The sequence below is a fragment of the Anser brachyrhynchus genome (genome assembly GCF_964034855.1).
Source record: "Anser brachyrhynchus genome assembly, chromosome: 2".
NCBI classification, from domain to species: Eukaryota; Metazoa; Chordata; class Aves; order Anseriformes; family Anatidae; genus Anser; species Anser brachyrhynchus.
The window spans coordinates 30611072-30626725 of NC_137695.1; the positions used below are offsets into that span (position 1 = coordinate 30611072).

The following is a 15654-nucleotide window of genomic DNA, read 5'->3' on the forward strand; positions in this document are numbered from 1 at the left end:
TTCTTAGCTCATCAAAGTTCGGAGCATATTAGCATACTACCTGATGTAGCTCATGTATACACATACACACTCAATTAAGCACAAAGCATGAGATCAAACCCCTTAGCTTTAAATAATTGTGACGATATGTGTAAAAAACATCTTACAAGTACTAGAAGCAGTAATAATGTATTTGTCTCTGCACTGAACTCTACTTTTAACAGGAACTCATGTGAGTGTGACTTTCACAACTTAGATTTCTTTTGGAGACGTCATGTTCATTCTTCAGCACATTGACCACATGCAATGCTCTAGTAGGGAGATGAAAAATTTGCAAATTCAATGTCAAGCATAATTCCTACATCTTTGTAATTTCCATGTATATTGAAAATGTCATTAATGAGGCCTTAAAGAATGCCCCATTGTAAACAGTGGAAGGCTTACAGCTACTACTCTTAAGATTCAGAACAGTGCATCTATTTCACCTGAATGAAGATACATACATATTTTCCGTGTTTCACTTCACTGTATATGACTGTATAATTTCACAATGCTAATTCTGCACACACTGAAATGAAAAGGAAGGAAGGAAGGAAGGAAGGAAGGAAGGAAGGAAGGAAGGAAGGAAGGAAGGAAGGAAGGAAGGAAGGAAGGAAGGAAGGAAGGAAGGAAGGAAGGAAGGAAGGAAGGAAGGAAGGAAGGAAGGAAGGAAGGAAGGAAGGAAGGAAGGAAGGAAGGAAGGAAATGAAGTTCTCTTTAATTAAATCAAACATTTTCCTTTCACACTATGCTTTATGTACTCTAAGATATTCTATTCATCATCATCATATTCATCTTGATCATGGTTTTAAATTGTTAAAGGCCATTGTAAACAAACAAACAAATAAACACAATAGAAAGAGAGGATGTTACTGTTGCAATGTGTCAATATGTAATAAAATGGCTATTTCATTATATTTTGCTACTGTAAGAATTTGACACATACTGGCAAACATATCTAATTTACATTTTCTAGATCTAGTCAGAGTTGCATGTAGTCATGATTACATGAACCCATCTATCCCTCTATATGAAAAAGCATGTTGTGAACAATTTGCTATTCAGAATGGCACTTTTAAAATTGCATACATTATTAAAGAATAGCTTATATATCTTTTTTATTTTTTTTCAGAGTTACAATGTTCATGAGATAATCATAGAGAATACATTATATATAATCCTTAAACACATTTTTGCCACAAAAAAAAAGTTAAGAGCATTGGTAGAAAATCCTATATCAAGTTATCTGAAAATATCACCTGTAACCATAATTTCATAAAACCAGTGTGCACTTTATGTAATATTATGTCAGCAGGTTCCTTCTTTTTGCTCATATCTTTAGCTCTGTATTTATATTTGCAGTCAAGAAGTGCATCAAATGTGTTTTGTATGTGTGTGTGTTTGCAATGCACAGGAAAAATATTAGTTCACTCATATGGTAACTAATTATCAACACCACTGGACCCAAGAATGGGGAATTACAAGATCTTAATTTTAGCAAATAATTGCCCTCATATTTTTCTACCTAATGCTGAACATAACATTAATTAATATTTACCTCCTAAAGTTTACAAAACACCGATTGTATATTTCAAAGACAAAATCCTTACCAGCTATACACTGACTTTCATTTCAGTGTCTATTATATAAATTAGGACTCTGTTGAATTCTTACACTGAGGAGCTAATGATATCAACTTTATTTAAGTACATGCACAGTACCGTGCACTACAGAATTATTAAATACTATTTTCTGATGGAAGAATGAATTAATAGAAAAATAGATTTAATAAATCATTAGCATTTAAAATCTAGATAAAAATGGGAAATCATGGATTTCAAGCAAAGTTTTTGTTTTGTTTCGTTTTTTGATGAAATTTCATTATGACATGCAGAGAGGAGAAGCAGCTCACTCTGAACAAAGAACAATGTTAAGACTGCACAAAAATTTTGATTAAGATTGTTTAAATGCAAGACTGAAAATAAGTTGTCATTCTTGGACTCCCCTTCAACATTAGATAGTGTTGTGCAATCCTCAGACAAATCCCTGTTTTATGATTTCTAAGCTGTTAGGAAGTCTCTCAGAGGGCTAAGAAAGTAAAGACCTGAAAAACTGCCTCCACAAAATTTATGACAAGAAATGATTTGATTCCAGACAACAGACTACAAAAGGGGAATAGATAACAGTTTATCCTTTCCTAAGAGATGAATTTAGAGGACAAGTAAATTACGGATAGCATAGATGTATAAATAATAATGAAAACAAAATTAGATAAGTTTCATTTTCCAACATTTAGAGTATCTATAAATGTCAATATTTAGAGTATGTGTCTATGTCTATCAGTTGATGAAACAAATGAAAAGTGAGTATTTATTTGCAATTAATTTAATATTTTTTTCCTACCCCAACATTTGTCTGGACATTGCCAACATAATCAAAAGAACTGTAAATTTTCAGAAGTGAGTCTACTCCAGTGAGCTTGATTAATTATGCATTAACCCATTTCTCTGAAGCATCCTTCACTAAATCTTTGGTGGGAAATGCACTTTATTAGGCATGAGCTTTGGTTATTTGTGTGCATATGCACTATGCTATCGGTCGATGCACAGACGATATAAAGTTTGCCATGTTACAGTGATGTATTGCTCATTAAGATAATTCTAATGTTTCAACAAACAACACTGATGCTTAGTTTTGCAAGTATTAACATCTTCAAGTCTTAGCATGATCTCCTTAACCACATAGTTTTTACTCAAATTTCCACTGATTTCCAGTCTTGCTAAAACTTACACACGAATAATCACGATCATTTGAATACTGAACACATTGAGTTAGAAGATTTCAACAGATACAATTACTCATATACATAGGAGTTATCAGAATAAGATATAAGATTTTAATACTTATCTGAATAAAAATATTCTTAGGGTAGAAACAAATGATAAACTAAAAGTACAGGTTAATGAGACCTGTAATAAACTTTACTCTGAAACAGGTCTAATTTGTTATTGATATGAAAATGTTTGATTCAAGAGATACTGTTGAACTTATTGCATATAATCATTGTAATAGAAAAAAAAGCTAGAAATAGAATAGAGAGAAAATCAAATTATTCATGGCATTCCCTTCCTATATTTCATGGCAGAATTATCGCATAGATTAGTAAATGATATTGCATGCAACAACAACAAGAAAAAAAATGCTGCATCACTTCATGTAAAGATTTGCTTTCTTCATGCAAAATACCTACAAAACTGTGACTTTTTATTATTATTATTATTTTTTCCTAATAGCAGAGTTTTACATTAGCTCACTCACGGAAACTGTTAAACCAAAAATCCATGATTTTGCAAGTAGTATATATTCTAAAATTCTTGAAAGATTTCCAGCATAAATATTCCAAAGCCCAACAAAGCTAATTGGTTTTCTAAAAACTAAACTACACAGGCTTATTCCTTGCTGTGGTTCCTTGTTCTTTTGATGATAGAAGAAAAAAGACCAGTTTTTGGAGGAGGTCCCATCAACATAGGGGCTTGGTTCTTATGGGTAATTTTTATCTGGGGGAAGAAAGAAGAAAATCAGTTATCAGTTGAGCTAGTTCAGTTTCTACATGCAAGTATCTGAAATGCATGAATTACCTTTACATGCAATTTCCAACCTTTTTTCATTTAATCAAAGAAGGGAAAATATCCTTATTTTTATGAATGATGCTACACGTGCAGTAAGCCAATGTATCATTGTATGTAATCATTGTTACCACAAATACTTTAAATTATACATGCAATCAATATTAAAAATCCTATACAATAAAATACATGCCAATATATGATCTTACTTCTTGACTGTGGAATTTATTGCTTGCTATTGAATATTTTACATGTCTACAAGATTAATAAGAATTTAAAAGCTGGAAAGGACATATGTGCTGACAGATCTAGTCATTGCTTATTACTAAGATATAAACTGTATCTTTGTATGTTTTGTTTATACATCTAATCAAACTGTACCTCCCTTCTAACACAGGACACTGTTTAATTTCAAAACAGCCACTATGAATGAAAGTTAAAAGTTAACACACAAAAAAGGTCAAAAAAGATTAACTAGCATTCCAATTTGTTAATTAATTGTTAATAGAACAGACTCAAATATTGAAAAGCCTATTTAAAACACTTTGCAAGACTGCTCTAAAGCGACCCATTTTGATTTCTTTGATATAAAACTACGAATCACCTTAAATGAGACAACCTTAAAGTAGATTATGTCTGCAATTTTCTCTAATTCAAGTCTAAATTAGAGAAGACATTTTATGAATGTATGCTATGCTCAAAGCTAATTGAAAGCAATTATCAAAGTGGCATTTTGTCTGTGACTTTAAGATACATTGTAAGATAATAAATGATTCTCATTATGTAATAAAAAGGTCACATCTTGCCTTTGGGCTAGTGACGTTAAGAGTTTTTCAAAAGCAATCCGAGACATTTTCTTTAGTGAACTACGACTAATACAAGAACCATCACTTATTAAATATCAGTTGTCATCTGCATAGTACCCACATCAGAGATAGGTATTTCTTTCAAAAAGAAACACCACCTCATTAAAAACTGGAAAAATATATCTCTTAAAGTGCATACCTGACATTTTCAAGTTAAAATGAATATCCTTCACTTGTCATTCACTAACAGTAATGAAACAAAAAATGTATGTCACGTGGAGAGGCTCATTAAAACATAGATCAGGACATTTCTTGCGGTGGAAATTTACTTTACTATACAAAAGAGACAGAAACATGAAAATCCCAACAAAATGGGTGGGTTTATTTAACCCTATTAGAGACATATTTTATTCTCCAAATGTTCATTTCCATGCCACCTTAGTTCATTAATCTCAAATTTCATACGTGATCTCTTCTTTTCAACATTGTTCATTAGTATCAAATGTAGTATAATTTTATTTTAATATTTTATTTTAATACTTTATTTTATGGCATTCTATATTACTTTCACACAGAAAATAACTACTGCTTTCAAAGACTGGCATCAACATATTTTATCACATGAAATTCTGCTTCAGGCACCACTTTGGAAGCCAAATCTGTAGTTGGGGTAAGTTGGCATTATTCCATTAATGTCACTTTATACCAGCTGATGGAAAATTGCCTCAAGGATTACTGTAACTTTCACATGCTTCATAAAACATATTTTGGGTCTCAGGAATAGTGATGACATCAACCTGATCCTGAGAATCAATACATAAAGTAATCTGCAGCTGCTGTGAGTGAATTTTAGGAGAGGCATGAGGGTTCAGTATATTACAAGATTTTGCCATGATGAGGCAATAGGAATGTTCTCAGAATTTCATTTCAGAGGTAAATCATAATAATTCCATCTTAAAATGAATAAAAGAGCAAAACTCAAAAGATGGCTTTTGTATGAAGAGGTGAGTTATTCCTGAGAACCCATACAGATTGCATGTTGGACTGGGGCTGTTCAATGTTGCTGAGGGTGAATGCAATTACATATTGAGAAAATATTTATCATTTGTAATGTTCTTTTTTGGCTTGAGCCATCTGTTTCAGAGAACATGACCTCTTCAGTATGTTGTATCCTATCAGCTGAGATCAGCTAAGATGCCTGAACATGACTAACCACTCATGCGCATGAGGATGGAGTCCTACATGCATTTCTCTAAGACATATTTTCAACTGTTGTAAATTGGCACAATTCCAGTGGCATAAAATATACATTACATTCTGAATCTAAAAAAGTGAAATGGTAACTTAAAGTAATTTTTTAACATGTTCATGGTAATGTAAGTTAATATTGCATTGGTTAACAATGATAGCCTTTGATTTTTTTATTTTCCCCATGAAATATATATACACATATGTATATATCTAGGTCATAAAAAGAGATCAGTACAATACACAGTGAACCATTGCACTACATTGCCTGAAATATACTAACTTTGTCTTTCTCAAGACTTTCATTCACTGCATTTCTGTCCTAGAATTGTTGCTTCTTCTGTTTGCATACTGGCACCATTGCCAAAGTTGGTGCTATGTCAATGACAAGTGAAATTAAACACTTCAAGATGACTAAGGGTCTTAGAAAGGGAAACAGTGTATCGGGTCAAAGTAGGACTGAACACTAAGAGGGTCTACAGAGACGAAAATGGACCAAAAAAAATAATAATAGTTACAAGATGATGATCTGGTCCTGGAAAGATGTAAAAAGTTAAAACTAGAAAAAAAAAAAAATCAAAAAAATAAATCACTATCTGTGTATAAATTCTGTGTATGTCTAGTGTCTGAAGACTAACTTTTACTATTTGTTTTTTCTCTCCCCTTCAGCAAAAAAATTCATGTCTTTTGCATTAGAAGCGCAATTTTAAAAGCTTTGAAAAAGCTTTCAGTAAGACCCACTATTTTTTTTCTTTTTCATTTTTCCAAGGTGAATCTGTGATTTCCTCGCACACACACAAAAAATAGAGAAAAAGTGATTGGTCAGGAAAACAAACAAACAAACTCAAACATAACATTTTTAGTAACTAATGATACCCTGACAGACAAACTCATGCAAAATAGTAAGGAATACTGGAAAATATTGTTTTGAGATAATGTACTCTGGTTTATTGAAAATATAGAATGACTTACAGCAAGTATGGAGGACATTTTAAACATAAATTACGGAACTGACTGAAGTGCTGCTGGAGGAAAAAATGCAAGAAAATTCTTCTATTTGGCATATTTGTAAGAAATTTAATTAAAAGTACAAAAAAATTTGGAAATGCAATTTCATGTAGAATGAAAGCAAAAAAACACGAGTGGCTATGATGTTATGGATTTTTTGTTGTTGAAAGCTGCATATACAACATTATAGGCTAATCTCAAGCTGTTGGAATGGCTTGAGTGGCAAAATGGCACTGGCAAAACTCTCATTCACTAACTGTAGCCATGATTTTAGCCTTTGAGTTCACAATCACAGAAATGTAAAGGACTGCTATATCTAGTAAATAGGCTTAGCAGAAAAAATATTGCATTTGCAATTTCAAAATTGTCTTTCTAGCATTAAAAAGTGTGTCCATTTCATGGGAAGGGACAAAAGATCCATTTACAAAGAGCATAAATCTTAAGAGTTAGTAATTTAATAATCACTCCCTCTTCATAGATAACAAATTTTCTGATAAAGGAGAAGCCAGAATTTGTTATATTAAAGATATTTATAAATGCATAAACCAGAAATTTATTTGTTTTGGGAGCAGGTCAGAGTTTCAAAATATGCCTTGAAGTTACATTAACAAAATGAATCCACTCAAAAAAATGAAGTGACCATCAATAATTTTAGTATAATAGCCACCTCTTTTAGGTCAATCGCTTTTGCTTATATGTTAGTATTTCTACACTATGTACTGGTTATCTGTATGTTCCTGACTTCACAGAATGCCTAAATGCTTACTGTTAACACAGAATGTGGTGCTATATATGCAAGTGCTAACTACAATGCTAAATGAGACTAGATAACCAAAAATGGAGAAAGTCAGCTCTGCTTGTAATATTTCAATTAATATTAAATAAAAGAACCCTGTATTTTAAGGATAGAGGGGGGAAAACAAACAAACAAACAAAACAAAACAAAAACCTCCTTTTCAGCTTGGACCTGCTAGCTTATGGTCACTTTGTTCCATGTTATCATCAGGGTCTGGCTGTTGATAGTTTTGAGGGTATGAAGGTTTTCCCAGTTTTGATGCACATTTGCTTCTTCTCTTACAGGAAATAGGTGGGTGTAGCACTTCTATATCACAAAAGTGGCAAATACTTTTAACTTTTCATGGGTGATTGAGGGCTGTACTGGATGACTAAGATGTACAGAATATAAGCAGTGCTATAATAATTAACCTGTTATTTGCATTATGTGACATTTTGGTCAAATCTCTCAGGTCTAGACCAGTGGTTTTAAATATAGCATTATGCAATACATCTTTTAAATAAATTTCTTAACAATATTATTGTGCAAAGTGCAATCAAATCTAATCAGTTTGGCATTAATTAAGCTCTAATAATATACTCTAGTCTCTCTCCTAAGTAGTGTGATCCGTTTCCCCTTCACACAGGTAGATTGGAAAACATTATGGTGTCATCATAATTTTTAAACATACTGAGAAAATGACAGAGCTGCAAAATTAAAATAAATGATTAATGGCTTTTTTTTCATGTTTTGTACTAATAGGTATCACTGAGGTTTTAAATTAATAGAGCTGTCAAACTCAGGGCTGTTACAGATCTAGTGCAGAACTAAAATGGAAATTATGTATTCCACAGACACCTAAAGATGACACTTTGGAATATTTCAAATTTTAATTAGTAGGTACAATTGTTTTTTTTTCCTCCCTCCTCCCTGAAACCACTGCAAATTAATTGGCAATTAGTCACAACTAATTCTTTTCTTAACAATCTGAACTGGAAAGAAAGGTGCATTACATGCTAGAGTATTTGTCTGGGGTGCAGAAAGCACACATGCAGTAAATTGCTTTGTCAATTACAAAAACTACTGTTGTGAAATTAAGAAAAAAATGCATAGGTAAACAAAACTAATTAATGTGCAGTGTACCTGTGAGCACAAAAAATAATGCCCAACTGCACAATAAAGTGTTAGAAGCTCAATAAACCACTCTGGCCTCAAAAGTATGCACACTGTTGTTCAAAAGAGGGAAAATGTAGCATTTCAGTATAACACCCAAAACTTTTTTCTAGCAATTGACTTCCATTTATGGGAATAACTATACTTGTGTAGTTATTATACAACATTCTACAAACACCAGCCACCATATCTAGGATCCAGTTCCTCTTTGCTCGAAAGAAGCAGACACAAAAGTTTAATTTCCCATGTTAACAAAAAAAAAACAAACAAAAAAAATACATTCAGTGACATGGAAAGAGGATACTTTACAGACTGAGAGTCTAGAAAACAGCTGCAACTTCTTCATGGCATTTATGGAGTTTTGGAGCCAATGGATCTACATAAAACAAATCTGTGACTGTCTTTCATTTTTTTTCACCCAGCCCTTGCGTATCATGAATATGATATGTATTTTGTTCTTCCTTCTCTTTGGATTTAAATACAAAAGTAGGACTTCACTAAGTCCTCTGAGATCATGCTCATCACATCCCTAAAGGAAAGGCTAGAAAGAAAATATCCGGTCATTCATTAAAACTTATTTTTAAGGTGCATACAAATCATAATATTTCAAAATATAATTTCTGAGTTCCATAATTAAATGGTTTCTTACAAATTTTCCCTATCAGTAAATAATTTTTAAAAATACTGTTTTTAAATAATTTTTTTAAATTTAAATTTAAAAATATGCAAACATTTCAGATGTTTATGAAACTATTTTTTCTGGCAATCTACCAGGTGGGCTTTGACTATGGATTACCATTCCTTCATTTGGCAATACTCTTACACCTTTTATAGACATTTCTGTCTTCTACTTTATTTAGTCTAATGTTGCTAGCAGCTTGACAGTCTTTCAGATATGATGCCAACCAAGTCATGAATAGAAGAAAGAACTGAAATCACAGTTATTTCTAATTAAGATGGAATATTCTTACAGATTTTTCAAAACAATGCTAATACATTACGTAGCTAAATTGAAAGATTACTTTAAAAAAAAATAAAAAATCCTGATGGCTAAAGCTAGAAGTTTATTGAATTAACTTAAGAATCTCTGAAGTTTCATTACTATTAATGACCTATTTGGAGATCAGGTGAAACCATAGATATCTTTCATGTTTCTATATTTGTCTGGGAGAGCTCTGATAGAATTTCCTCCTCAGCTAATCAGACGAGATGTTTAACATAATATTAACATTATCATCTTTCCTTCTCCCGAAGATTCTTCTATAGAAAAAAAATTAAAAAAAAAAATACAATTTGATGTTCAGATTCTGCATCTTATTATACCAGAGCAGAGTGACTTTGTCAGATACTGATGTCTGCATCTGTTTAAAATATTGAATTAATTCTGGATGTTTATTAGATATTTAGACTGAGGCCACTCACAATTTTAAATATTAACAGAACTTATAGATATACTTATATATTTTAAATATTAACAGAACTTATAGAATTGTCTTTTAGGGATGTTAGGTGCACATGTAAGATTAGTTAATAAAAGAAGCATGCTACAACTTCTTTAGTACTAAAAGAGATCAAAGAGATCACAGGAATGAAAAATCACAGATCATAGCTTCTGGAGAATCACTGTATTATTGTATTCCATTATATATATTATAATATATATATTATATATTCCATTATATATATTATAATATATGTAACGGAATACAATAATGCAGTGATTCTGATTATATAAATAATATTTATTTATTTATTTATTCTGAGCCCATGCTATCATTCTGGGGGAACGTGGTCTCTGTGCATGAGAAGGAAAAGGAAGAGAAGTAGCAAAGATAAACTTATTGATTTCTTCAATGGAAAATAAACTTCCAAGTCTGCATTTGCAGCCTGCATTTCATACATAACAGGACTGGATACAGAACTTACTTTCCTTAAACTGCATAGTGGAATGTAATGGAATATAGAAGGAGAATTTTGATCAAGTTGAACCTGATTTCTTGAGTAATCATTTACAAAATGCCCTCATTTGTACCAAAATCTGAAGGAGAAACAGAAAAGAACTTCTAAGTCCTTTAAGACTTCTGAGTTCTGTCTAACCATGTGTACCTTGGGGCAAGGTTGATTAAATACATACTGACTGTATGAATTTCTTTCTCATTTGGGCTCTGTAATTTTTTTTAGGTTAGTCCCTAAAGCTACTGAATTTAAATGACAACGAAATTCCTGAGGTCACCATGCCAAAATTGTGTTATTTCGGCTTTCTAAAGCACAGTTAGAGGGGGAGAGAGAGCAGCCTTTTTTCAACAGTAGCTTTCTGTCTAGAGCACCCAAGAATCAAAAAGCTGAAGCTCAGCTGTCTTATCTAACTGACATATATGATCTCTGTACATGATCTAATTGATGTACATAGAACTACTGAGATGGTATATCTATCTCACTATATCTACTGTGTGGGGACAGTAGCCTCTGTCCTTAAAATAACACATCTAGCAAACTAATAACTGCCTTCCCTCAGCATCCTGATGTGAAGCATAGGAATGTCCCACCCACGTCACAATGCATGTTGTACAACACCAGAATCTTTATATATTGTCCTCAGGTCCTTGTAAGAGCTAGGGAAATAAATTTTCTAAGAGGAAAAGCAAACTGCAAACTCTCGTATGTCTCCTAAGCAACAAAACTCATGGATTTCTTAATCTGATCTAGTTATTTTCCATTTAAAAGCTGGTCATTAATCATTTGCTTGCAGGTAATTTTGTGAGAAAATTACCTCCAAGCAATTTTTTTATGCAGTTTTGTTTCTAGAGAAGATAAAAACTTATGATTCTCATATTGGTCTCACCATTTTTTTTTCTGAAATTTGAGATCTTGCAGGTTCAAATAATTGGCTACATAGCTGGCTACAGATAAGAATTATTTTTGATTTTATATTTTTTTCAGACTCCAGTTTTGGATATACACCACAAGAGATCATCCTTGTACTTATGTGATCAAATAGATGCCTTTGGCTTCCGAAGACCCCTTGGAAATCAAATCTTAAACCCCAGTTGAAAGAAGGCTGACTTCTACCCTTGGCTTTGTGTCAGGAGCGATTCCTAGTACTTTGTAAAGAACTTCAAGGAAAAACTTTAGCATAGTTAGAATTAGTGGAGAGAGGAGAGGTGGGTCTATACCTGTTTTTAATTTTGTGAGACGTAGAAAAGAGAGCGGGGTAGATAAATATATTAAGTTCCTCAACAGACAAAACAAACATTTTTTTTCCTGTAAAATGAATAATATAACATAAAATAGTTATTCTATATCTAAGTTCATAGTGGTGCTGTAGCATAGACAAATATGTTCTCTTGATAAATAAATAAATTTTACAGCAGGGTTTTCTTACGTAACACAAAGCATATTCTCTTAGCGATGATACAGCAAAAGGGACAGGGTCCACAAGAAAGTATATGCTATTTCAATCTCCTTTAAAAGGTTACTTTAATTGGACAGTAGTAATTATCAGTAATAATTTGCTGTTTCCTTAAGGCAGTAATTGAAATGTACGAACTGTCTCTTTTTCCAGGTTTGTCCTCTATCGTGCAGGCAGCTTCTGCTAGCATTATCAATCAGATAGCAGGGATTTTGTACAGAGCAAGCAATCAAGATGAAAAAAAGCACATGTTGTTGCCAGCATCCTTCCATAAATTCTCTTCTGTAATCTGGCAACTGAAAAATTACATCTTTTTCTCGAACAAGTAAATACTGGATACAGTACTGTTGCTCTGCACTGAGCCATTGCTGAAGAAGAAGTAAAGATAATGATATCTCTTAATTCCAAAAGGTTTTTTGGAATAAACCTCAAAATTCCCACTGTTTTGCCTTCACATACTGTGCATTCACATGGTTCCCCTCTCATTGCAGTATCTGAGAGCTTACCAGAGAGAATTAGAGTTTAGGCATGCTCTCTCCTGTTCACTACAGAATATCGGGCAAACATGGACTATCATAACCCTTTACTTTCATCCTAGCCCATACTTTATCAGCTCCCACGCCTGTTAGCACCTTACTGAAGGTGCTCCCTTTTACTTTTTCATGTTGCCTTTACTATAGATGAAGATCATGAAAGTGATCCAGGACCCAGGTTTGGAGAATTACTCCCTTCTGTAGTGGGACACTTTCTTTCTTGTCACATTACTGGTTCATCAGACTTATGCACTGTAAGGTGATAGAAACTCATCTACCTAAAAACTCAAGTTTTCTTAAGTAAAAATTAGTAAAATTGCACATAAAACACATTACTGTGACTATATTCAACAGTGAAAAGCTTAGACTTCTTCAACATCTGGAACTGCTTGGTTACCCTCTATAATATATCAGAGACAGACGGCAAGGGAGAGATCTCAGCGTTCTACCTTTCTTGCATTGTCCACTCAGTTGAACAGAACAACTGGAGTTCCTCAAAGAACCAGCTCTGAACAAGATCCTTCCTATCTGGAGGAATGGATTTCTCTTTCCCGCTAAGTTGCCCTCACTTGATACATGTGGGGATTGAAACGCTCTATGATAGTGCAAGAGTCTTCACTTCTTTAAATTGCAAGGAATTTTTAATTATTATTTCTGTTGTATAATTCAATCAGCATCATCAAGGCTTCAGCTTTAAATAAAATGTTCTTGATATGAACTCTTAAATGGAAAATATGCCTTAGTTTTTAAGGGATAATTACTTGTGCATATTAGCATCAAAACTCACATTGATTCTTCCTCAGCAATACAGCAAGAGACTATAAAACTAATACAGCATCACAAATGAATGACCACAACGGGTAAAGCGATGCCTGAACTGCACCCTCTGAACGTTTTCCAAACTTTTGAAATAACTGCCTTTTATTCCATCCCAACCTGTAGAAAAAACAGCATGATGCATTGAAAATGCAGTGGGTGTTGAACTTCATAATAACAGCATGTGAACACATTTCTTAAGCAATTGAGTTAATGCCAATGACAAGGTTTAAATTGAAAGATTCTGTTTCTTTCATTGAAGAATTGAAACTAAATAAATAAGTAAATATATCTGACTACTGTAATTTTGCAATTGCAAAAAAAAAGATCATTATTTTTTTTTCCTTTTCTTTTCTTTTCCTCAGAGATAACAGTATACTTACCGTGCAAGGGGTTTGCATCCAGGGTTCCCCATCTATCTGCATAGGCAGTGACTTGCTGGTCCTAAAGCGATATATTTCACAGTATAAGCAAAAGTAACTAGACAAACCTGATAAATGGATTTTTTAAGAAGACACATGCGGTGGCACACACATATAATAGTTGATTTACCCCAAGCTTCTATGTAATCTCCAGCACGACCCAACATGCTTACAAAAGTAACCTAGTCAAAAAAGGCAGCATGAACAAGCCTTAGTTTTATTTTGAACACACAAACTAAAAACATTGCAAATATTCAAACGTCTTGCTAGAAATACACTACTCTCATGGGAGAATACTCTGCAATTTGTGAAATAAAGAGAGAATTATGCAAGAACTTCAGGAATAAACCTTATTCACTGAAAACACAAAGAAACGCCTTGCTATTTTTAATGATTTGGACTGACTGCTATAAAGAAAGGGAGAAATAAATCTTAGCTCTATTATTGCTGTTTATTAGAATAATAAAACACACTTTTACACTTGTATTTAACTGAGTTAGAGCACTAACAACTGACTGTTATACTGTGTTCAGAGGCTTTAATATACTATGTTATAAATTTAAATTGTTAGTAAAGTCTCACTGATTTTAACATAAAGGTTTAGATTGTTCCATGTCTATTTTCTAGCACCATATTTAGAAAAGTATAGAAAAATGACTGGGGAAAAAAAAAAAAAAAAAGAATGATCTTTTGGATGTTCTTTTCCAACCCTATTTATGTGTTATAATAGTTTGCATACAGGACTATTCAAGATAACATGAAGCAGATAATTCTCATAGTGGAAAAATGAGTCATTTGACCTCACAGTTGGAAACTCTGACTTGGACGTTATTTAAAAATGACTAGCAGTTTGTGGGATTAACCACTGTCATCTACAGCCATAAGTGGAGGAAAGGAAGAACATTCAATGAGCTCTAATTTTTTAGGTTTGGAAGGGTTCTGGTTCTTTTGCAGTTGTGGTCTTGCTCACTTGTGATTATAAAAAATATTTCTCAGTAGCCAGAAAAGTTTGGAATGCCTCAGCATCCTCATTTCTCTTCCTAATCCTCACGAAAGAGCACTTTGAAGCCAACATCACTCAGTCCTTGAGAATAGTCTTAAAAATATGCCATGAACATCAGGAAATCCTACTTACTTTCTTAAAGTTTTGATTGCTACTCTTATGTTAATTACCTTATTTTATGTCTTATTTTAGTCTTCTTGGTCTTATCATTATTTAGCTTACGATTTTATTTAGATTTCAGAAAATTTCAGAAAATTCTTCTTCCTGAAAAATTCTTCACTGATGAAGAGTTGAATACCTCTCTCTTTTCCAGCCCTCATCTGATCCAAAGTTAGAATAGTTATCTTCTTGTTAAGATCGAATCCATCTTTCCTCTATTGTAAATGTACAGGTCATTTCTAGCATAGTAGATGATAAAACACAACTAAATTAGCCTGCTCCACTGTTCACAGCTAACACATACCCGCACATTTGTTAACAACGGCTTGTCAGTATTCAATAAATAACAAATAAATTAAAAAACAGAGCACTTTGACTTCTACGGATAAAAAATGGTTTACAAATACTAATTACATGATACTATTCTCTGAGGAGGAATGCATTACAAATGGGTTAAAATGTGTCATTAAAGTAATGTTAGATGTCTTTTTGCTCTAAACTGCATAGAATGTATGTCAATAATAAAGTCCAAGTTTCTGCCTTACTCCTTCTTCTCCAACTGCTTAACAACATTTCTTCAAAGAATGAAATGACAGCTGAATATAACATGTAAAAATTGAATCTAAACACTTCTTTCCTTCCTTCCTTCCTTTCAACA

The 15654-nt window shown here is 32.8% G+C and overlaps 1 protein-coding gene across 34 annotated transcripts in view; it reads right to left on the bottom strand.

Moving 5' to 3' along the window:
- Positions 1-1111: 1111 nt before the first annotated feature.
- DGKB (diacylglycerol kinase beta) overlaps positions 1112-15654 on the bottom strand; it is a 392397-nt gene continuing 377854 nt past the window's right edge. For 29 of the 34 annotated variants that reach the window (XM_080580909.1, XM_080580941.1, XM_080580906.1 and 26 more), the window contains 2 exons: positions 13796-13856; positions 1112-3575 (listed from right to left, as the gene is read on the bottom strand). In XM_080580909.1, the coding sequence (XP_080437035.1) occupies positions 3468-3575; positions 13796-13856 (169 nt within the window). In that variant the 3' untranslated portion in view covers positions 1112-3467. Of the gene's footprint in view, positions 3576-4760; positions 4784-11827; positions 11916-13795; positions 13857-15135; positions 15236-15654 lie in introns of those variants that run through there. The other 5 variants (XM_080580913.1, XR_013946810.1, XM_080580914.1 and 2 more) reach the window with 5 other exon arrangements.